General features: G+C 43.1%; 1 protein-coding gene across 1 annotated transcript; it reads left to right on the plus strand.

The window, feature by feature from the left end:
• The first annotated feature begins 2941 nt into the window (after positions 1–2941).
• On the plus strand, positions 2942–4741 carry LOC116557039 (inositol-3-phosphate synthase 1-like). Its single transcript, XM_032286452.1, is given in 2 exon segments — positions 2942–4128; positions 4130–4741. Coding segments are annotated over 2 exon segments (1677 nt in total). The 3' UTR covers positions 4620–4741.
• Positions 4742–24714: the final 19973 nt, after the last annotated feature.

Below are 24714 nucleotides of genomic sequence, written 5' to 3' on the forward strand. Positions count from 1 at the left end.
CAAGATCACACCACTGTACTCCGGCCTGGATGACAAGAGCAAAACTCTGTTTCAAAAAAAAAAAAAAAAGACTTCCAGAATTGGAAAGCTGCTTCCAAAATAAGGGGTGAGGATGCTGGTTGTCTTGGTTGACTTGGACGCCAAATATAAGAAAATACCATAGACTGATGGTTTAAATAACAGAGACCCTTTACACAGTTCTGGAGGTTGGAAGACCAAGATCAGGGTGCTGGCATGTCTGCGTTCTGGTAAGGGCTCACTCTTGGCTCGCAGAAAGCTGTCACCTCGCTGTGTCCTCACATGGCAGAGACAGCACTTTGGTAACTTTTCTTCTTTTTATAAGGGCATTAATCCCATCAAGAGGACTCTATTCTGGTGACCTTATGTAAATCTGATTATCTCCCAAGGGCCTTATCTCCATATACTGTCACATTTCGGGGTTAGGGTTTCAACATGTGAACTTTGAGAGGACACAGTTTAATCCACAGCACTGGCCTAGAGAAAACATTAGCTGTCTACTACATGGCTAAACGTAGTCTGCATCTTATCAGAGAGTTCCAAAGGTCACAGACTGAAAGATATAGTTTCACTATCAGCCTGCTTAGTGACGGGGAACTTTCACAATTCTATCTCTTCCCTCTTTCACACTTGCAAAATAGTGTTTGAGAGACATTCTTTTTTTTTTTTTTTTTTTTTTTTTGAGATGAAGTCTGGCTCTGTCACCCAGGCTGGAGTGCAGTGGCTCGATCTTGGTCAACTGCAACCTCTGCCTTCTGGGTTCCAGCGATTCTCCTATCTCAGCCTCCTGAGTAGCTGGAATTACAGGCGTGCACCACCATGCCCAGATAATTTTTGTATTTTTAGTAGAGATGGGGTTTCGCCATGTTGGCCAGGCTGGTCTCAAACTCCTGACCTCAGGTGATCCACCTGCCTTGGCTTCCCAAAGTGCTAGGACTACAGGCGTGAGCCATTGAGCCTGACCCCTCACTCTTTTTTTCATGACTGAACCTGCTCCCCTGGCCCAGGGTGGGCATTTGTCCCAGGTAAAGCCAATAATTGTGCCTTTGTCCCATCAGGGTGAGATTAACTCTGCTTGGAATTTAAACTGTGAGTGGAAACCCACAGAGGTGAAAGGCCGTTTAGTTATCCAATGATAGTGCCATGAACTGAAAAAAGCACCAAGAGCTGTGACTAAGTTCTTCACAACTGAACTGCTGTTATTTCTGTCCTTACTAACCCTGTTTTTGCAGCTCTCCTGATTTGTGAGCCAGCCCAGAGGCCTTCCAATTAATCTTGTTTGCTTGCGTAGGTTACAATCAAAGAGCCTTAGTGAGTCAAGCTACCTCAAAGTTTGCTTTGAAATTAAATAAGACAATACATGAGAGGCAATTAGCATATTACAGGGGATAAAATAAATGCTCAATAAACGTTAGCTAGTATTATTACTATAAGTCAGCTTCCTACTTGGATTCTACATGGTTATGCAAATAAATCCCTGCTTATTACTGAGAAGTCAGCTATAGGGTGTTGCTCATGTGAGAAGCAGCCTGCCTGTGAACTGAAGCCTACACATCAGTGTCTACTCTTATGCCGTTAGTCAGGGTAAGAATCAGAGGTGGAAATTCTACTCATTAGGTTGAGTTGGGGAGGCAGAGCTTGACTTTGAAGCCACCAATTATTTTCTCTAATTGGTGTCTTAATACATACCATAGCTCTCTTCTGATTGACAGATACATGAAACTGCTATTGTTTCTCAATTTTGGGTTCTCTAAAAGCAGCCTGCTCTTTTTTTTTTTTTTTTTTTTTGAGATGGAATCTCACTCTGTCACCCAGGCTGGAGTACAGTGCCATGATCTTGGCTCACTGCAACCTCTGCTTCCTGGGTTCAAACAATTCTCCTGCCTTGACCTCCTGAGTAGCTGGGACTACAGGCACGTGCCACCATGCCCAGCTAATTTTTGTATTTTTAGTAGAGATGGGTTTCATCATATTGGCCAGGATGGTCTCAAACTTCTGATCTCTTGATCTGCCTGCCTCAGCCTCCCAAAGTGCTGGGATTACAGGCCTGAGCCACCGCACCCGGCCTTGTGAGAGTATTTTCTAAACTGTTATGCACCAGATACATTTTTGGCCATGTTTTCTCCAAAACTGCATCATAGCTTCAAAATTCAAATTTCAGCTAAAACTACAGTTGAAGTCAATAGGAGTGGAAGTCCTGACCTCTTGATCCGCCTGCCTCAGCTTCCCAAAGTGCTGGGATTACAGGTGTGAGCCACGGTGCCCAGCCAGACTGCTCTTTGAAAAGCCAGAATCCTCAATGTTAATTTCACGTGTGTTGCATATGGTAAATCAATCCATCTCCAGTAGGCTGAATGGCTCCCAAGTATGTCAGGTTATAACCTCTGGAACCTGTAAGTGTTCATTTATAAGGATAAAGAGTTTCTGCATTTAAGAGTTTTGATTAAAGATCTTGAGATGGGGAGATATGAATTACATTAAGGGTGGACCTTAAATGGAATCGCAAGTGCCTTTATAGGAGGAAGGGAGGAGGAGGGAAATTTTATCCATACAGAGAGATGATGTGAAGACGGAGGAGAATTGGGGTGACACGGCCACAAGTCAAGGAATACTGCCACCACCAGAAACTGGAAGAGTCAAGGCCTCGAGCCTGTAGAGGGAGCACGGTCCTGCCAACACCCAGACTTCTGCCTTGTGAAACTGCCTTTGGAGTTCTGGCCTCCAGAACTGTGACAGAATAAATTCCTGTTGTTTGAAACCACCAGGTTTGTGGTAATTTGTTATCATAGCAGCTACAGAAAACCAGTATGTGGTCCTAAATACCTTTGTCAAATGTATTGAAAATCTCCCTGATCAATTGTTTTAAAAGACTGAAGCTTGGTCCGCTGCCGCTGCCTGAGCCGACTCCGCGCCGCCGGCTGCGATGGAGGCCGCCGCCCAGTTCTTCGTCTAGACCCCGGACGTGGTCTACGGCCCCGAGGCTATCGAGGCGCAATACGAGTACCAGACAACGCGCGTCAGCCGCGAGGGCGGCGTCCTCAAGGTGCACCCCACTACCATGCGCTTCACCTTCCGGACCGCCCGGCAGGTGCCCCGGCTCGGGGTCATGCTTGTCGGCTGGGGCGGGAACAACGGCTCCACGCTCACCGCCGCGGTGCTGGCCAACCGACTGCGTCTGTCCTGGCCCACGCGCAGCGGCCGCAAGGAGGCCAACTACTACGGCTCGCTGACTCAAGTGGGCACCGTGAGCCTGGGCTTGGACGCCGAGGGCCAGGAGGTGTTTGTGCCCTTCAGTGCACTGCTGCCCATGGTGGCGCCCAACGACCTCGTGTTTGATGGCTGGGACATCTCGTCGCTGAACCTCGCCGAGGCGATGCGGCGCGCGAAGGTGCTGGATTGGGAGCTGCAGGAGCAACTGTGGGCGCACATGGAAGCCCTTCGGCCTCGGCCTTCCGTCTACATCCCCGAGTTTATCGCGGCCAACCAGACCACGCGCGCGGACAACCTCATCCCGGGCTCGCGCGCGCAGCAGCTGGAGCAGATCCGGAAGGACATCCGAGACTTCTGGTCTAGCGCGGGGCTGGACAAAGTCATCGTGCTGTGGACGGCCAACACAGAGCGCTTCTGTGAGGTGGTTCCAGGCCTCAACGACACGGCCCAGAACCTGCTGCGCACCATTGAGCTTGGCCTGGAGGTGTCTCCCTCCACACTCTTCGCCGTCGCCAGCATCCTGGAGGGCTGTGCCTTCTTCAACGGGTCCCCGCAGAACACCCTGGTGCCCGGAGCTCTTGAGCTCGCGTGTCAGCGCCGGGTTTTCGTGGGCGGAGATGACTTCAAGTCTGGCCAGACCAAAGTCAAGTCCGTGCTCGTGGACTTCCTCATCAGCTCTGGCCTCAAGACCATGTCCATCGTGAGTTACAACCACCTGGGCAACAACAACGGGCAGCACCTGTCGGCACTGTTGCAGTTCCGCTCTAAGGAGGTGTCCAAGAGCAACGTAGTGGACGACATGGTGCAGAGCAACCCAGTGCTCTATACGCCCGGCGAGGAGCCCGACCACTGCGTGGTCATCAAGTACGTGCCGTACGTGGGCGACAGCAAGCGCGAGCTGGGAGTATATGTCGGAGCTAATGCTGGGCGGGACCAACACACTGGTGCTGCACAACACGTGCGAGGACTCCCTGCTGGCCGCACCCATCGTGCTAGACCTGGCGCTGCTGACCGAGCTGTGCCAGCGCGTGAGCTTCTGCACTGACGCCGACCCTGAGCCGCAGACCTTCCACCCTATGCTGTCCCTCCTCAGCTTCCTCTTCAAGGCGTCGCTGGTGGCGCCGGGCAGCCAGGTGATCAATGCGCTTTTCCGCCAGCGCAGCTGCATCGAGAACATCCTCAGGGCCTGCGTGGGGCTCCCGCCACAGAACCACATGCTCCTGGAGCACAAGATGGAGCGCCCAGGGCCCAGCCTCAAGCAAGTTGGACCCCTGGCTGCCACCTGCCCTGTGTCAAACAAGAAAGGACCGGTACCTGCTTCCACCAGCGGCTGCACCGGTGATGCCAATGGGCACCCACAAGTGGAGGAACCCCAGATGCCCACCACCTGAGGCTCCTGTCACACAGCTTCCCAGCCCTTCATCCCCGCTGTCCCCCAGGACCCCACCTTTCCAGGCTGCTCCAAAGACAATAAAGCCGCTGCCACTCTCAAAAAAAAAAAAAAAAAAAAAAACTGAAGTTTAATTTTATTTATATAGATCATTTTGCCCTTTCCTACCATGCTAATGTTCCAAAAAGCTGTGAAGAGCTGTTTCTGCACAGATACACCTCCTCCTGTGGTGTGGCTCACGACTGTCCCTAGCTGAATCATCCTGCTGTAATGCACCCAGATTCATATGCTTCTCATGTGGTTCTCATGGTCACTGGATCAGAGCTGGAATCCCCAAGCCCTTGGGCCCTTTCTGAAGGAGGAATGAAAGAGTATGGCTGGCTAAAGACATCACCCGCCTTCTCATTCCCACCTTCTCTAGGCACAAGCTCTCAATAGCCATCATCCATTCATTCTTTCCTCTTGGGTTGGGTGAAGTGAGGTCAAACTTCTTAGGAGATAAATAAGGACATTGCTAAAGTTTTCTTCCCGTTTCCAGTTCTCTCCCCCTATGTTGATTGATCCTTTTACTTTTCCTAATACTTTAAAATGTTATACAAATATTTATAGAAAATATCTAGATATGGCAGAATGTATAGAAAATTGTGCAAATTTCTTTCTCCAAAGCTTTTCGTTTTACTTCCCTCCATGTATTTAACCAGTATTAAAACTTTGATATTTTCTTCTAGAGATTTCTTTAAATTCACATGCACTTCATTGGATGTACATGCATGTATGTAGACTTATACATATACAGACAGAAAGGGCTTTTTTTTTTCTTTTTTTTGAGATGGAGTCTCGCTCTGTCACCCAAGCTGGATAGTGGTGAGACCTCAGTTCACTACAACCTTCAACTCCCGGATTCAAGCAATTCTCCTTCCTCAGCCTCCCGAGTAGCTGGGAATACAGGTGTGTGCCACCATGCCCAGCTAATTTTTGTACTTTTAGTAGAGATGGGGTTTCATCATATTGGCCAGGCTGGTCTTGAACTCCTGACCTCATGATCCGCCCACCTTGGCCTCCCAAAGTGCTGGGATTACAGGTGTGAGCCACCGTGCCCAGCCTTTTTCTTAATTAGTAACAATAATGGGAAGAGAGTGAATGCAGAAGTAAAGCAATTCTGCCATGCCAAGATTAGGGCCAAGATTACGAAAAACAGGACACTGTCCCTTGAGCTAGGCGAATTTCGGTGAATGTCATTTAAGATTTCGAACCCATAGTTCAAAGTCTTTGAATTCCCCTGGTCTGCAGAAGTGACCATCACCCTCCAAGAGTTAGCACACCCTTCTTGTTTGAAGAAAATGGAGAGGACTTTCCCTGTAGCCACATGTGCCTACCCCATGATTTGCTCCCATTTCCCTTCCTGGCTACTAGATCTACAACTAAGTTCGAACATAATGCAGCTTCAGACTTGCTGGGCTTGATAAGGAAAGAAAAAAGCTCTACCCCAAAAAATTGCAAGACCTAAACAGAATGTATTGGTTGTCATTATTAGCACTGGATTCTGAGGGTGCACCATTAAGCAATCTGGAACAATATATTGGATAAGACAGACTGTATTTATTTGAGGTACTCTCCAAAAATATAAGATTCAACACTCTGTCAAGGATCTGAGGAGACATTAGCAACTCACTACTAGTATGGATCCTAGAAGCATGCAAAAAACAACAACCCATACTAAAGTTGAAATGTCAGAATTGCTATAGCAGGCAGTGGAGGAAAGGATTAAAAGCTCAGGGAAATAGGCATGCTGAAATGGGCATTAGATACCTGTGTAATGCTGAAAGACTCATCAGATGATTATGTTGAGCACACCGTTACCAAGGCCATAGTAATGCCCTGGGGAGAGGGGTACCAGCATCACTAAAATGTTTAGTGCAGGGTCTCCTTTATTAGACAGGATTAATAGTAGGAGAGGCCATTACAGAGTAGGCTCAGTAAAAGCAATGGGGATGTTAGGATTCCAAAACAATAGAGGTTGTATAATGGTATGGAACTGCCAGAAGACAGGTTGATATAATTATCTAAATGAGTGGCGGAGTCAGGGTTATAACCAAGAGCCCCTGACCTGCAGAGAGTAAAGGAGATGGTTGAAATACAGTATCCATAGGGGCAAAATACATGGGCAATAAAAGTATAACTCGGCTTGCACTATCAGAAGAAATTGAATATGGGTGACCACTAAATTGAGAGCAATTACCCAAGTTAAAGTTTATGATTCCTTGCTTAGCTCCTGGATCTAAATTAGTTTTCAGCTACAGACCCCATTGACTGAAAAGAGGGCCAAGTTTCCAGAAGGATGGACTCTAATCTCATGCCAAATATACATGTTAATAATTCCTGCTAGTCCTTCTCCAAAGGGACCACTGCCCACTTACTTAGGTATCCCAAATATTTTGAACACTAGTGGGATGCAAAGGTTTCACTTGACATCAATATCCAAAGACACAAGGTAACATCATGGTCTCCCTGTTAGAATGAGGCCTTACAGTGTTATGACCGAAGTCTTGCTTATAGTGGGGCTATTTGATTTGTTTTCCCAACTAGCTGTCATTTCTCCGGTTCACAAATGTATAACTGGGATTGCCCTATGTAGTATTTGGCACAACCCTAACTTTGGGTTTTTGGCCTGTAGAGTAAGGGATCTCATAGTGGGAAATAACCAAGTGGAAGCCTCTAAAAATACCCCATCATCTCTTCAATCCTATCTGATATGGTCTAAATGTGACCCCAAAATTCTTGTGTTGAAACTTAATGGTTAATGTGATAGTATTAAGAGAGAGGTTTTTGTTTTTTTTTGTTTTTTTGTTTTTGTTTTAAGGCAGTCTCCCTCTGTTGCCCATGCTAGAATGCAGTGGCGCATTCTTGGCTCACTGCAACTTCCGCCTCTTGGGTTCAAGCAATTGTCCTGCCTCAGCCTCCCGAGTAGTTGGGATTATAGGCATGTACCACCATGCCTGGCTAAGTTTTGTACTTTCAGTAGATATGAATTTTGCCATTTTGTCTAGGCTGGTCTTGAACTCCTGACCTCAAGTGATCTGCAAGATGGAGGGTCTTTTGGAGGTGATTAAGTTATGAGGGCAGAGCCATCCTGGATAGGATTAGACCTTATAAAAGGATTGGAGGAGCAGGTTTATTCCCTTCCATCTCTTCTACCATATGAGGACGCAGAAATAAAGTGCCAGCCTGAAAACAGGGAACAGGCCCTTGACAGACATCAAATTTTCCGGCACCTTAATCCTAGACTTCCCAGTCTCCAGAGCTGCAAGAAAATAAATTTGTGTTCTTCAAAACTTAACCCAAGCTGGCCAGGTGCAGTGGCTCACGTAATCTCAGCACTTTGGGAGGCTGAGGTGGGCAGATCATGAGGTCAGGAGTTCCAGACCAACATGGTAAAAACCCGTCTCTATTAAAGATACAAAAATTAGCTGGGTGTGGTGGTACACACTTGTAATCCCAGCTACTCAGGAGGCTGAGGCAGGAGAATGGCTTGAACTCAGGAGGCGGAGGTTGCAGTAAGCCGAGTTCATGCCACCGCACTCCAGCCTAGGTGACAGAGCGAGACTCCATCTCAAAAAAAGAAAAAAAATTATCCAATCTGTGGTATTTTGTTGCAGCAGCACAAATAAACTAAGATATCATCAAAGGACCAAAAACAATATAACCACCCCAGGTTGGTAGATGGCAAAAATTAGTACTACTTTTTAGGATGCAGAGATGATAGACACTCTTATATTTCCATTTAATTTGGCAATTTGGCTCCAGAAGAAACCAGACTGCTCCCAGAAAATGACAGTTTACTGCAAACTTAAATAAGTTGTTTCTCTAAGTTCAGCCACAGTACTAGATATAATTAATATCTTTGATACAGGAGATGAACATGGTTTCAGGTACATGCTACATAGCCACTGACTTGGCAAAACATTCTTTTATATTCTGATCAGAAAGAGTTTGCATTCTCATGGAATGGTTAGCAAGACATATTTATGGTTTTGTCCCAAAGCTATGCTAATTCTCCTGCTTTTGGTAATAATACAATCCAAAGAGATCTGGACCATCTGGACATCCCATAAAACTTCACAATGACCTACTACATCAATGATATTATGTTAATTAGAGCTAATGAATAAAAAATTGCCAGTACATTAGAGTACTTAGTAAGACACATGTGCTCCATAGGACATGTGATAAACCCTATAAAGAACCAGGGGCTCACATGTAAGCAAAATTTTAGGGCTCCTATAGTCAGATGTGTTAACATATCAGGGCATATATTTCAAAGTAGAAGACAAATCATTACATCTTTTACCTCCCACTACAAAGAAGGAACCTCTATGAATAATACTTTGCCCTTAATTCTGGAGACAGCCTATTCCACACTAGGGAATACTTCTTCAGCCCATGTACCAACTGATAAGAAATATTGCCATCTTTAGTCTGAGCAACATGACAAAAGCTCATCTGTGCAAAAAAATAACCAGGCGTGGTGGCGTGAGTCTATAGTCCCAGCTACTCAGGAGGCTGAGGTGGGAGGATCACTTGAGCCTGGGCAGTTGAGGCTGCACTGAGCTGTGATGGCACTCCAGCCTGGGCAACAGAGCAAGACCTTGTCAAAAAAAAAAAAAAAAAAAAAAAAAGAAGAAAAAGAAAAGAAAAAGAAAAAAGAAATATTGGCCATCTTCTTCTTTATTTATTTTGAGATGGAGTTTCACTCTGTTACCCAGGCTGGAGTGCAACAGCGTGGTCTTGGCTCGCTGCAACCTCTGCCTTCCCAGTTCAGGCAATTCTCCTGCCTCGGCTTCCCGAGCAGCTGGGCTTACAGGCACACACCACCACACCCAGCTAATTTTTGTATTTTTAGTAGAGATGGGGTTTCTCTATATTGGCCAGGCTGGTCTTGAACTCCTGACCTCGTGATCCGCCCATCTTAGCTTCCCAAAGTGCTGGGATTATAGACGTGAGCCACCGTGCCTGGTGGCCATATTGCCATCTTTAAGAAGGTCCTAGTGTAGAAATGAGTTCTATACCAAATCCAAGCTGTAGGGCTAGCAGCTCTGCTACTTGGACCACAAAACCCTGCAGATCCTATGGTATCAGAAATACCAGTAGCAAGAAAAGATACAAAGTGGCAATGGGGCTATAGGAAACCCCAGCAGTTGAATAACAGTGCTGGCTCCTGAGATTCTGGAGCAAAGAGAATTATATACCTCAAAACAAAACTCCTGCCATATTGCTAGCCATTCATAGAGATAAAAGTACCTGACCAAAAGACACCAATGGCCATTCCTCCAAGAAATGCCCATCATGAGTCTGATTCACAAAGACCTCCAAATTATAAGGTTGCTTAAGCCCTGCAGCACTTATCTAAAAAGATAAGCATGAACTCCAAGCATAAGAAGGACTAGTAAGAAACAAGCAGTGTTAAGTATGTAGCCCAGACCCCATGAATTTCACCACTGCCTACTAGGACCTCTCCCTCACCTCACTATGATCATCATAGGAATCTCTCATGACCAGCTAATAGAAGAACAAAAATCCAAAGCTTGATTTAGAAATGGAACAGCTTTGTATGTGGTTCTTAAAAATGGAAGCAACTGAACTGTAGTCTCAATCTGAAGTGGCTTTAAAAGACTATAGCGGGCCTCGCAGTAGCTCATGCCTGTAATCCCAGGGCTTTGGGAGGCCCAGGCGGGTGGATCATGAGGTCAGGAGTTCGAGACCAGCCTGACAACATGGTGAAACCCCATCTCTACTAAAAATAGAAAAATTAGCCAGGCATGGTGGCGCGCGCCTGTATTCCCTGCTACTCAGGAGGCCGAGGCAGGAGAATTGCTTGAACTCGGGAGGCGAAGATTGCAGTAAGCAGAGACCTCACCACTGCACTCCAGCTGGGCAACTCCAGCTGAGCAAGACTTTGTCTAAAAAAAAAAAAAAAAAAAAAAAAGAAGTAGTGGCTTGATTTAACAATAAATCCAGACATATGGGCAGGAGCACATGAAAGAGTAAGATTGAAGGAATGAGATAAGGAGGTGGTTGAACAAATGGGAGTAGGAATGAAGTGAGAAAGTCTTTGTATCATACACTGATGCCCACCAAAGAGCATTAACATGGAGATGGATCTAAACAGCCAAGTAGACAGCATTACTCCACCAGTCTCTGTCATCAGCTACCCCAGTGTTGGCACAATAGGTAGATGTGGCACATGGGTTCCCACTTACCAAGGTGAATTTAACTGTTGCTGCCCTCAGATGTTTCCAACTTGTCAGAAGCAGACACTGATGCTGAGCACCTAATATATAGTTTGTCAAGAAGACAATTTAGTGGCAAGTTAACTACAAGCCCATTTGAACTTAGAAAGGCCAGAGGCTTGCTCTGATAAGAATAAGCCCACGTTTTGGAATGGGTTTACTTTTCCTGAATCCTGGAATGTTTTCTCCTTAGGAAAGATTCTTTTCCTGACACTGTCAGAGCAGGGAGTTCACTTCACTGCAAAGAATGTATAGGAGTGAGGCTATGACAATTGGATCCACTGGTCATATCACATCCCACACCACTCAGAGGCTGGCCGCCTGGGAGAGCATTGAAATATCATGCCGAAGACACAGTTGAAATGCTAGCTTAGAGACAATCCTTTACAGGAAAAGGGTTTTATTCTCCAGAAATAGCTCCAGCTACTGGGTATCAGTAGAGATTGGCTTCCATCTCCCAGAAGACTGAATCAAAACATTTTTACATGATACTGTATCTCCAATTAAAAAAAAAAATCAGGGGTCCAAGAACTAAGAGATGGAAGCAGGAGTGACCCCACTTGCCATCTCTCCCAAAGACTCAGTGGAGACCTGAACTTTCTCTCCCCACAACTCTAGGCTCTGAAGGGTTAGTGGTTCTGGTTACTGAAGGAGGTACAGTTTTGCTAGTGGATCCAGCAAATGTAGATGACACCTGTCACCAGACATTCAATGCTCCTTGTGCCCAGGGACTGGCAGACAAGAAGAGAAGTTATCATCCTGGCAGGGATCATGGACCTTGTTCTTTAGGAGGGAGTAGGGCTGCTCTTATACAGTGGGGGTGGGGATAAATATGTTTGCATACAGCTAATACACATGGATGGTTTGTTGTATTCCTTTGTCAACTGTGATTTTATTTGTACATTCAAATATTTTTTTATTATTTATTTATTATTTTTATTTTTTTTTGAGATGGAGTTTCGCTCTTGTTACCCAGGCTGGAGTGCAATGGCACGATCTCGGCTCACCGCAACCTCCGCCTCCTGGGTTCAGGCAATTCTCCTGCCTCAGCCTCCTGAGTAGCTGGGATTACAGGCACGCACCACCATGCCCAGCTGATTTTTTGTATTTTTAGTAGCGATGGGGTTTCACCATGTTGACCAGGATGGTCTCGATCTCTTGACCGCGTGATCCACCCGCCTTGGCCTCCCAAAGTGCTGGGATTACAGGCGTGAGCCACTGCGCCCAGCCCAATATTTTTTATTTTTAAAATTATGTATATTTCAATTTAATAGAGGTAGAATCTCACCATGTTGCCCAAACTGGTCTCAAATTCCTAGGCTCAAGCAATCCTCCTGCCTCAGCCTTCCAAAGTGTTGGGATTATAGGTGTCAGCCACCACACCCAGCCCTAACTACAAAATCTTGTCCAGAGTGTTCTTTGTTGAACAGAAAGCCTCAATTTAGATGTAATCAAATTAATTTACTTTTTTTCCTTTGGTTATAGCTTGTGTTTCTGAAGTTTTGTATGTAACCCTTCCCTACTCCTAAGTCACAAAATGTTCTATATTTTATTAATTTATAACATTCATTTTTGTTCTTAAATCTATCTGGATTCCATTTTTTGTTGTGTTATATAAAGATCCAGTCTTTGTGTGCATGTAACTAGTTATCTTTTAGTGTCTATTAAGTTCCTGTATAAACGTGTCCCTGGCACTCACTTCTGTTCATTTTTGTCTCTGTTTGTTCTTGAACCAAACCAACAGTATAATATTGTGGTAGCTTTGAACTGTGTCAGATTAGTTTTACTGGAATTACAGTTCCTATAATTATTTTTTCTGTATAGTTTTGTATTTTTTGTGTTGGCCACAGGAGGAATTTTGTGTGACACTTGAAATGTGGTAAGTTCTGGGCGTAGTGGCTCACGCCTATAATACCAGTACCTTGGGAAGACTAGGCAGGTGGATCATAATGTCAGGAGTTCAAGACTAGCTTGACCAACATAGTGAAACCCCGTGTCTACTAAAAAAATACAAAAATTAGCCGGGTGTGGGCATGCCTGTAATCCCAGTTACTCAGGAGGCTGAGGCAGGAGAATTGCTTGAACCCGGGAGGCAGAGGTTGCAGTGAGCCAAGATCATGCCACTGCCCTCCAGCCTGTGCAACAGAGCGAGACTCCATCGCAATAAATGAATGAATGAATGAATGAATGAAAGTGGTAAGTGAAGGGGCAGCTGTCTGTCTGTCTATCTACCAATCATCTATCTGCTCACTGCAACCTCTGCCTCCTGGGTTCAAGTGATTCTCCTGCCTCAGCCTCCCGAGTAGCTGGGACTACAGGCGTGCGCCACCATGCCCAGCTAATTTTTGTATTTTTAGTAGAGACGGGGTTTCACCATGTTGACCAGGATGGTCTCGATCTCTTGACCTCGTGATCCACCCGCCTCGGCCTCCCAAAGTGCTGGGATTACAAGCGTGAGCCACCGCGCCCGGCCTAGATTCTTAATTACAAAATGTGTAATACATACATTATTTTCCTTTTGTCCATTTTCTACCTTTTTGTCCTGTATTTTATCTCCGTATTCTCCACATGTTTACTTACTTTAGCTCTGGGCAGTCTTCACAGGCAAAATAGGAAACAGTCTGCATCATCGAAGCTCTGCCAGATCCCCAGTAGAATCAGCTCTGTCTCTTTCTCTTTATCCTCTACCTAAAATCACAGGCAGTTTTACAGGCTCAGTTAATACCAGGGAAATGATAACCCTGTTGTGAGTATTTATAAAGAGCAAACAATCACAGATAAGAAGCTAAAGTGAACCGGGGTATAGAGAGTTTCAGACATTTGTCCAAGTCTTAGGCAAAAAGTGTCACATTGTCTTTAAAATTTCTCATCTGATTCTAATAATTTGCTTAAATGACATTTGTCTGGTAGAGCCAAATGGAAAGATCCCAGAATAAGAGGGAGGAAAGCACCAGCCCAGTAAGACAGCATGACAATGCATGAGTGGGGAGTGGACCAGATTATAAGAGACCAAGTATAATTAGATAATGAAAACATTTTAAACCCGTAATATTAATAAGAGGTGAACATTGACTCCTTTATAAATTCTTTACTATATCAAAGAAGCTTGGCTAGAATTTCAGGAAGCTGAGCTCCTACCTTGTCAATTAATAATTCTGTGACCTTTGAAATTTTCTTTTCTTCACTCTCTTCACTTACAAATTAAATAATGGGATTGTTGTGAAGCTGGAAGGAACTTATACAAATGAAATTATAGTTGGTCCTTTGTTGTATCTGTGGTTCCCCATCCATAGATTTAACCAGTCTCAGTTAAAAATATTGGGAAAAAATAATTAAAAGTAACAAGACAATAATAAAAAAAGAATACTAATTTAAAAGAATGCAATTTAACAATGCTTTACAAAGCATTCACATTGTGTTGGTATTATAAGTAATGTAGCGATGATTTAAAGTGTACAGGAGGAAGTGCTTAGCCAATAAGCAAATACTATACCACTTTATATCAGGGACTTGAGCATCTGTGGATTTTGGTATCCTTAGGGGTCCAGGAACAAATCTCCTGAGGATACCAAGGGATGATTGTACTTAGAAAAAAAGAAGATTCAATGGGAGAAATGTGAGCCACCTTTTCTTTTCTTTTAATTGACTAAAAATTGTATATATGTATGGTGTACAACATGATGTTTTGATATATGCATACATCATGGAATGGCTACATCAAGCTAATTAGCGTATGCATTACTTCACTTTTTTTTTGCGCTGAGAACACTTAAAATTGACTGTCTTAGCAATTTTCAAGTATTCAATGTTATTAATAGTCACCGTGACATATAATAGATCTCTTGAATGTATTTCTGATGTTTAATTCAAAATTTGTATCTCTTGACTATCATCTGTCATGAGTTTACACAAATTGTATCTCTTGACTAGCATCTGTCATTATGTCATGACATAATCCCCCTGTCTTATGTCATGAGTTTCCCAACCAACAGAGAATGATGAGCCCCTGATAACCTCCATTCTACTCTCTGCTTCTATGAGTTTGACTTTTTCAGATTGGCTTTGTGTGCTTGGCATATTTCACTTGACATAATGTCCTCCACGTTTATCCATGTTGTCACATGACAAGATTTCCTTCTTTTTAAAAGGCTGAATAGCATTCCGTTGTGCACATACCACGTTTTCTTTGTTCATCCATTGATGGACACTGAGGTTGATTCTGTATCTTGGTTTTTGTAACACTGCAATAAACATGGACATGCAGATATCTTTTTGACATACTAATTTCATATCCTTTGGATATATACCCAGAAGTGGGATTGCTGGATCATATGGTAGTTCTATTTTTAATTTTTTTCAGGAACCTCCATACTCTTTTCCATAATGGCTGCACTAATTTACATTTCCACCAACAGTGTACAAGTGTTCTCTTTTCTCCACATCCTCATCAACACTTGTGTTTTCTATAATAACCACTCTGACAGGCATGAGGTGATATATCATTGTGATTTTAATTTGCATTTTCCTAATGGTAAGTGATATTAAGCATCATTTCATATATCTGTTGGCCATTCATATGTCTTTTTTGGAAAAATGTTTATTCAGGTTTTTTGTCCATTTTAAAATTGGGGCTGACTCTGGGCCCACTGCCTAAGAATTAGCCATGCTCTGCAAGGAACAGCAAAAAAATAAAATAAAATAAAGTAGGTTTTTAATACTGAGTTGTGCAAGTTCCTTATATATTTTACATATTAACCTGTTTGACCTCTTTGCATGATTTCACAAACAATTTCTCCCATTCTGTAGGTTGTTTCTTCACCCTTTTGATTGTTTCTTTTGTTGTGCAAAAACTTTTTAGTTTGATGTAATCCCATTTATCTATTTTTTCTTTTGTTGCCTGTGGTAAGCCATCTTTTCTTTTTCTTTTTTTTTTTGAGTCAGAGTTTTGCTCTTGTTGCCCAGGCTGGAGTGCAATGGTGTGATCTCAGTTCACTGCAACCTCTGCTTCCCAGGTTCAAACGATTGTCCTGCCTCAGACTCCTGAGTAGCTGGGATTACAGGCACCTGCCACGACTCCCGGCTAATTTTGTATTTTTCGTAGAGATGGATTTTCCCCATGTTGGTCAGTCTGGTTTCTAACTCCCGACCTCAGGTGATCCACCCACCTTGGCCTCCCAAAATGCTGGGATTACGGGCATGAGCCACTGTGCCTGGCAGTAAGCTACCTTTTTTAAGTTATTAAACTTCAAGAGGAGAGAAGTCTTTCTGACCATACACAGATATTCTCATGTCCTTTTTCCCCCCTAAAATATAAAACAGGCCAGGCACAGTGGCTCACGTCTATAATCTCAGTACTTTGGGAGGCCAAGGCGGGTGGATCACCTGAGGCCAGGAGTTCCAACCAGCCTGGCAACATGGTGAAACCCCGTCTCTACTAAAAATACAAAATACAAAAAGGCTGAAGCAGGAGAATGACTTGAATTTAGGAGGCAGAGGTTGCAGTGAGGCGAGATTGCACCACTGTACTCCAGTCTGGGTGATAGAGTGAGACTCCGTCTCAAAAAACAATAAAGAAAGAAAAGAAAAGAAAACATGCACTAATGGGCTAAGCCTAATTTAGCTTCAGGAATCAGAAAATTAGATTTGGGTCCTACCTGTGAACACTCGCTGTCTTTTGCATAATCTTAGACAAGTTGCATTTCTTCTTTCATTCACTCTCCATCTGTAAGTCAGTAAGTCCTCCTTAATTGTGCTCTCCCCTTCAGAGGGATAGTGTCAAACTTCAAGAGAAACACATCCAAGTTCTTAGGTTTTTAGCGTGGTAGTTAGACAGACACAAGCAGGGCAGGAGAGGGCCCCCATCAGGAATGTCAGGTGACCATCAGGTGATGATCAGGTGATTGTTAAACTGTCTCTCCAAAACAATTGGTCACAGCTGGTGCCAGGAAAAAGCCTCCCAATAGACAGAAAACACCTGAAGCTGTTGATGAGTAGTTTTCTGCTAAATTCTCAGGAGTTGGGCGAATGGGCTCAAACATGCACACTAAGAGGCAAAATGGCAGTTTAACTGGCATATGATCTTCCTCTAGGAACATGCAACTGGAAAAGAAAAAATGCCTCAGGTGAGCATGCACACAACTTCAGTAAACACACTGCACGTGCGGCCCCTCCCAAGGGCTGGCAGGCCATCGAGAATATGGACAGCCCACTCCAAGGGCAAAATCAAGGGAGAAGAAATGCCAACCTAAGAACCATGCCAACATAGAAAACCCCAAGTCAAGGGTCAGATGGGGCACTTGGATCTCTCAGGTCATCTGCTTGGTCCTCTTCCAAGTGCACTTTGCTTCCTTTCATTCCTGTTTTAAAACTTTAAATAAACTTTCACTCTTGCTCTAAAGCTTGCCTCGGTCTCTCACCCTGCCTTGTTACCCATGGCTGAATTTTTTCCTCTGAGGAGGCCAGAATCAAGTTGCTGCAGACCCATATGGATTCGCTGCTGGTAATGATCGCACCACTGCACTCCACCCTCCTCAGTAGTCACCAGGAGCTGGGAGAGTGGCAGGAATTTCCGCGGCCCACAGGAGTGAAATTCAATCTGAGTCAAAGAGCCACGAAGTGTAAATTCAGATATTAAAAATCTGTAGGCTGGCTGAGCACGGTGGTTCACACCTGTAATCCCAGCACTTTAAGAGTCTGAGGCGGGTGGATCACAAAGTCAGGATTTCTAGACCAGTCAGGCCAACAGAGTGAAACCCCATCTCTACTAAAAATACAAAAAAAATTAGCCAGATGTGGTGGTGGGCACTTGTAATCCCAGCTACTCAGGAGGCTGAGGCAGGAGAATCACTTGAACCTGGGAGGTGGAGGTTGCAGTGAGCTGAGATCATGCCATTGTACTCCAGCCCAAACGACAGTGTGAGACTCCATGTCAAAAATAAATAAACAAATAAAATAAAATGAAAATAAAAATCTGTAGGCAGGGAATTTTAGCTGGGGGTCAGGTTTTCCAAGCAACCAGGGATTTTCTTTGCTTTTGCATTTTCTTGTCATCTTGAATGAAAAATATTAAATACCACGTAACAATTTCTTTTTGAGACAAGGTCTCACTCTGTCACCCAGACTTGAGTGCAGTGGCATGATCACAGATCACTGCGGCCTCAACCTCCCAGGCTCAGGTGATCCTCTCACCTCATCCTCCCAGGTAGCTGGGACTACAGGCGTGTGCCACCATGCCTGGCTAATTTTTTGTATCTTTAGTAGAGATGGAGTTTCGCCATGTTGTCCAGGCTGGTCTTGAATTTGGGCTCAAGTGATCTGCCCATCTTGGCCTCCCAAAGTGCTGGGATTACAGGCATGAGCTACTGAGCCTGGCCAACAATTTCTTAAAGATAAGGCATTACCATTAAAACCAGTGATTCTGAACTCTATTCAAGTGCAACTCCCTTCTTACAATAGATATTTTATAAGACCTGCTTACAATTCTGTCATTAACTTAATAGACAACATAACTTATAAGTGAACATAATTTTAAAAAAGCAACATAATGCCTAATTATATAAAGGAGTAATAAAAGCAAAGTTGTTTATAATACAGTAGTATGTATTTCAATAGTGAAATATCTAAGTATGACTTCTAGATATAATAACATAGTCAGACGCTTACACCAATACGTAGAATCGGTGTAAATGAGGCAGTTATAAATGTAGTCTGATATAGGTGTGTTATATTGGAAACTTTAAAACTATATGCAGCATTACTCGTGATGATGTGATTTTCCTAAATGTTGAATACCTTGTGGTATATTTCCAACAAAATATTCCTGAAGGCTGGGCATGGTGGTTCATATCTGTAATCCAAGCACTTTAGGAGGCCAAGAAGGGAGGATTGCTTGAAGCCAAAGTATAAGACCAGCCTGGGCAACATAGGGAGAGCCCCATCTCTAAAAAATAATAATAATTAAAAAAAAAAAGCTGGGCATGGTAGCACACACCTATAGCCCTAGATACTCAGGAGGCTGAGGTTGGGGAATCACTTGAATCTAGGAGTTTGAGGATGCAGTGAACTATGATCACGCCATAGCCCTCCAGCCTCAGCAATAGAGCAAGGCCCTGTCTATTTAAAAAAAAAAAATTCCTGGAAAATTTAAATCTATTAAACATGTGCAGAAACGCCTTGGTATTTATTTGCAAAATGAGTTAAGTTCTAAGTTCAGATCATTAAAAACACCTTTTTCAGTTAGATGTATGTCTTTGGTGGACACCGAAAAGTATGCAAGATGTAGGGCAATTCTTACTGCACGGGACAGTCTTACGCATTTTAAGAAATATTCTATTCCCAGTACCAACCCACTAAATGTTGGTCGCTTCCAGTTGTAATACTGTAAAAACTTTCTCACAAATGATTAAAATGGTAATCAATAGTAATACCACCCCTATTGAGAAACTCTACTATAAACAATGTCTGGCACTTGGTATGTATTTAATACATGCTTATTGATTAGAAGAATGAATGATTATATAAATATTAAATCTCCAAAAATAACTTTAACTTCTGACTGCAAGTATTAGAAAACCCAACCAACAGTAGTTTAGACAAATTAGGATATATAACTTTTCATTAAGAAGATTGGAGTTAGACAACCCAGGATTGGTCTGACAGCTCATGATGTTATCATTGTTTATGGTTTCTGTTTTATTTCTATTTTGCCATTCTTAGCAAATGTGTTAGTTCCTAATGAATTAAAGATGGGTGCTTCATCTCTGGGTTTCACATCTATATTCAAAGCAGAAAAGTGGAAGGAAGAGGAAAGGATTCTTGCCAGAAGACTTCCTCTTCTCTTATTGGCCAGAACTATGTCACATGATCAGTGCTAGCTGCAAGGGAAGCTATCAACCTCTCCCTCAAAGTAATACTGTTGCCATACAAAATATAAACCAAAAAAACTTTCAAATACATTTCTAAGCTGCCAAGAAAGTAAAGGTTCCCAGAAGCTAAAATTAAAGTCAACATGGAACCTCCTAAGAGGTGAGGAAAGTGCTAACACTTTTGCCTTAAGGACATATGCTAAACTCTGGTGATCTTAACATTGCATATATAATGGTTTCACAGGAAGTGGGGTGGAGAACGGAAGACAAAGCTTGCAGCTTGCCCAGTGTTTGGAGTCTAACGGTAGACCTTGACTTAAAGTTGGAAAATGAAAATGGCAAGCCACAGACTATAGAAAATATTCATTAAGATATGTGCTCAGAATATATAAAAACTTCTACAAATAGGTATCAAAAATAAAAACAACCCAATTTTAAACAGGAACAAACCAAATATTGGAGAGGAGATAGAACAAGTAAGACTTTCATACATTGCTGATGGAAATATAAAATATGCAATCATTTTGGAAACTGGCAATTTCTTAATATGTTAAACATATACCTACTATATATCCAAGATAAATGAAAAAATATATCTCCACAAAAGCTTGTTCATGAATGTTCACAGCTCCATTAATAATAATAGTCAAGAAATAGAAGCAACCCAAATGTCCATCAACTGATAAAAGCATACACAAAATGTAGCCTATCCATACAATGGAAAATTGTTTAGCTATAAAATGGTACTGATACATGCTACAATATGGATAGACCTTGAAAACATTATGATACATGAAAGGAGCCAGATACACACACACAAAACACATATTATATGATACCATTTGTATAGCATGTATCAAGAATGGGTAAACTCATACAAAGAGAAAGATGGTTAGTCACTCCCCACTTATTTCTCTTCCAGCCCCTGACAACCACTAGCCATCTTTCTCTTTGTATGAGTTACCCATTCTTGATACACAGAGTAATAAAAATATTCTGGAATTAGATAGTGGTCATGCTTGCATAACTGTACTGAAAACCATGGAATTGGACACTTTAAATGGGTGGATTGTATGGCGTCTGAGTTACATCTCAATAAAGTTGTTGTTAAAAAAAAGCAAATATAAACTATATACATCATCAGCACTGCCAGCATCCCAATTACCACTGCCAACATCTTGGCATATAGCCTTCTAAACTCATTTCTTTGCATCATATGTAGTTGCTAAAGAATGAAAATTGGATTATACCATACATATCCTTTAAGAAGTGGTGGTGGCGGTGGTGTTTACATACAAAATTTCACTCTATATTACCCAGGCTGGATGCAGTGGTGCAATCATAGTTCACTGCAGCCTCAAATGCCTGAGCTCAATTGATCCTCTCAATTCTCCTGCCTCAGCTTCTTAAGTAGGTAGGACTACAGGTACATTCCACCACACCCAGCTAATATTTCAATTTTTTGTAGAGACAGAGTCTCACTATGTTGCTCAGGCTGGTCTCAAACTCTTGGCCTCAAGCAATCCTTCCCCCTCAGTCTCCCAAAGTGCTGGGATTACAGGCATGTGCCACCCCATCCAGACTTTATAAAAAGTGTTTTAAATTACAACACACATGACTTTATAATCATAAAGTAGTAACAGACTGGAAGACCATTTTCTTTGTTCTGATTTTAGAAGTGAAACTGCCAGTCTTTCATCAACAAATATGATATTAGTTCTGGGGTTTTCATAGTTTCTCTTTATCAGGTTAAGTTTCCTCTTACTCCTCATTTGCCAAGTGTTTTTTTTAAATCATGACATGGTGTTGCATTTTTGTCAAATGCATTTTTTGCATTAATTGAGATGATCATGTGGGTTTTTCTCTTTACTAATGTCATATCCTATTGAGTGATTTCCTTATGTTGAGCCAATCTTGCATTCCTGTGATAAATCTCATTTGGTTATGGTTTAAAATCCTTTTTCTGTGTGTGTGTAAATTGGCAAATTTTATTTATTTATTTGTATATTTATTACAGGGTCTCTCTTTGTTGCCCAGGCTGGAGTACAGTGGTGCAATATCAGCCCACTGCAACCTCCACCTCCTGGGCTCAAGCAATTCTCATGTCTCAGCCTCCCAAGTAGCTTAGACTGTGGGCATGTGCCACCACACCTGAATAATTTTTGTATTTTTTGGGTAGAGGTGGGGTTTCACTGTATTAGCCAGGCTGGGCGAATTTTATTTAAACTTACTGAATCTATGTATGAATGGACCTCACTGTCTCAATTATGGAGTTTCATTATAACACCATTGTATTAGTTCATTCTCACACTGTTAATAAAGACATATTCAAGACTGGGTGCAGTGGCTTGTGCTTGTAATTCCAGCACTTTGGGAGGCCAAGGTGGGTGGATGACCTGAGGTGAGGAGTTCAAGACCAGTCTGGACAACATGGTGAAACCCCGTCTCTACTAAAAATACAAAAATTAGCTGGGTGTGGTGGCATGTACCTGTAATCCTGCTACTTGGGAGGCTGAGGCAGAAGAATTGGTTGAACCAGGGAGGTGGAGGTTGCGTGAGCCGAGATCATGGTAATTTATAAAGGAAAGAGGTTTAATTGACTCAGTTCTGCAGGTTTGGGGAGGCCTAAGGAAACTTACGATCATGATGGAAAGGGAAACAAACATATCCTTCTTCACATGGCAGCAGCAAGGAGAAGCGCAGAGCAAAGGGGGAAAAAGCCCTATATAAAATCAACAGTTCTCATGAGAACTCACTATCATGAGAACAGCATGGAGGCATGCACCCCGTGATTCAATTACCTCCAACAGGGTCCCTCCCATGACACGTGGGGATTATGGTAACTGCAATTCAAAATGAGATTTGTGTGGGAACACAGCCAAACCATAGCATTCTGTCCTGGCCCTTTCCAAATCCCATGTTCTCACATTTCAAAACACAACCATGCCTTCTTAACAGTCCCCCAAAGTCTTAACTCATTCCAGGATTAACTCAAAAGTCCAAGATCAAAGTAATATCTGAGACAAGGCAAGTCCCTTCTGCCTATGAGCCTGTAAAATCAAAAGCAAGTTAGTTACTTTCTAGATACAATGAGGGTATAGGCATTGGGCAAATACACTCATTCCAAAGGGGAAAAATTGGCCAAAACACAGGGGTTACAAGCCCCACCCAAGTCTGAAATCTATCCAATAGGGCTATCATTAAACCTTAAGGCTACAAAATGATCCCCTGTGACTTCATGTCTCACATCCAGGTCATGCTGATACTATAGATGGGCTCTTATGGCCTTAAGCAGCTTCACCTTTGTGGCTTTGCAGAGTGCACTCCCCTCCCAGCTGCTTTCGTGGGCTGGCATTCAGTATCTGTGGCTTTTCCAGTTACACAGGGTAGCTGTTGGTGGATCTACCATTCTGGGGTCTGGAGGATGGTGGACCTCTTCTCACAGCTCTACTAGGCAGTGACCCAGTGGGGGCTCTGTGTGGGGGCTCTGACCCCACATTTCCCTTCCACACTGCCCTAGCAGAGGTTCTCCCTGAGGGTTCTGCCCTTGCAGCAAACTTCTTCCTGGACATCTAGGAGTTTCCATACATCCTCTGAAATCTAGGTGAAGGTTCCCAATTTTCAGTTCTTGACTTCTGTGCACCCATAGGCCCAACACCATGTGGGAGCCACCAATGGCTTGCACCTTCTGAAGCAACGACCTGAGCTGTACATTGGCCCATTTTAGCCATGGCTGGAGCTGAAGCATCTGGGATGCCAGGCATCATGTCCAGAGGCTGCATAGAGTGGAAGGGGAGGGGAAGGGGATGGGGGAGGGGGAGGGGGAGGGGGAGGGGATGGGGTGGGATGGGCCCAGCCCATGAAACTATTTTTCACAATATTGATTCTACCTATCCAAGAGCATGAGATGTGTTTTCATTTGTTTGTGTCATCTCTGGTATCTTTCAGTAGTGTTTTGTAGTTTTCCTTGTAGAAGTCTTTCCCCTCCTTGATTAGGTATATTTCTAAGCATTTTTTTTTCCAGCTATTGTAAAAGGGGTTACATTCTTGATTTGATTCTCAGCTTGGTTGCTGTAGGTGTGTAGAAGAGCTGTTGATTTACATACATTGATTTTGTATTCAGAAACTTTGATTAATTCTTTTATCAGTTCTAGGAGTTTTCTTGAGGAGTCTTTACAGTTTTCTAGGTAAATGATCATATCATCAGCAAACAGTGACAGTTTGAATTTCTTGTTACCAGTTTGGATGCCCTTTATTTCTTTCTCTTGTCTGATTGCTCTGGCTAGGACGTCCAGTACTGTGTTGAAGATGAGTGGTGACAGTGGCCATCTTTGTCGTGTTCCAGTTCTCAAAGGGAATGCTTTCCACTTTTATCCATTCAGTATTATGTTGGCTGTGGGTTTGTCATAGATAGCTTTTATTACATTGAGGTATGTCCCTTTTCTGCTGATTTTGCTGAGAGTTTTATTTTTTTTTATTTTTTTTATTTTTTTTTTGAGACGGAGTTTCGCTCTTGTTACCCAGGCTGGAGTGCAATGGCGCAATCTCGGCTCACCGCAACCTCCGCCTCCTGGGTTCAGGCAATTCTCCTGCCCCAGCCTCCTGAGTCGCTAGGATTACAGGCACGCGCCACCATGCCCAGCTAATTTTTTGTATTTTTAGTAGAGACGGGGTTTCACCATGTTGACCAGGATGGTCTCGATCTCTTGACCTCGTGATCCACCCGCCTCGGCCTCCCAAAGTGCTGGGATTACAGGCTTGAGCCACCGCGCCCGGCCCGAGAGTTTTAATCATAAAGCAATGCTAGATTTTTTTGAATGCTTTTTCTACATCTATTGAGGTGATCATGTGGTACTTGTTTTTGATTCTGTTTAAGTGATGTATCACATTTAGTGACTTGCGTATGTTAAACCATCCTTGCATCCCTGGTATGAAACCCACTTGA

The sequence above is a fragment of the Sapajus apella genome, unplaced genomic scaffold (genome assembly GCF_009761245.1).
Source record: "Sapajus apella isolate SASKATOON/1434 unplaced genomic scaffold, GSC_monkey_1.0 scaffold18, whole genome shotgun sequence".
NCBI classification, from domain to species: Eukaryota; Metazoa; Chordata; class Mammalia; order Primates; family Cebidae; genus Sapajus; species Sapajus apella.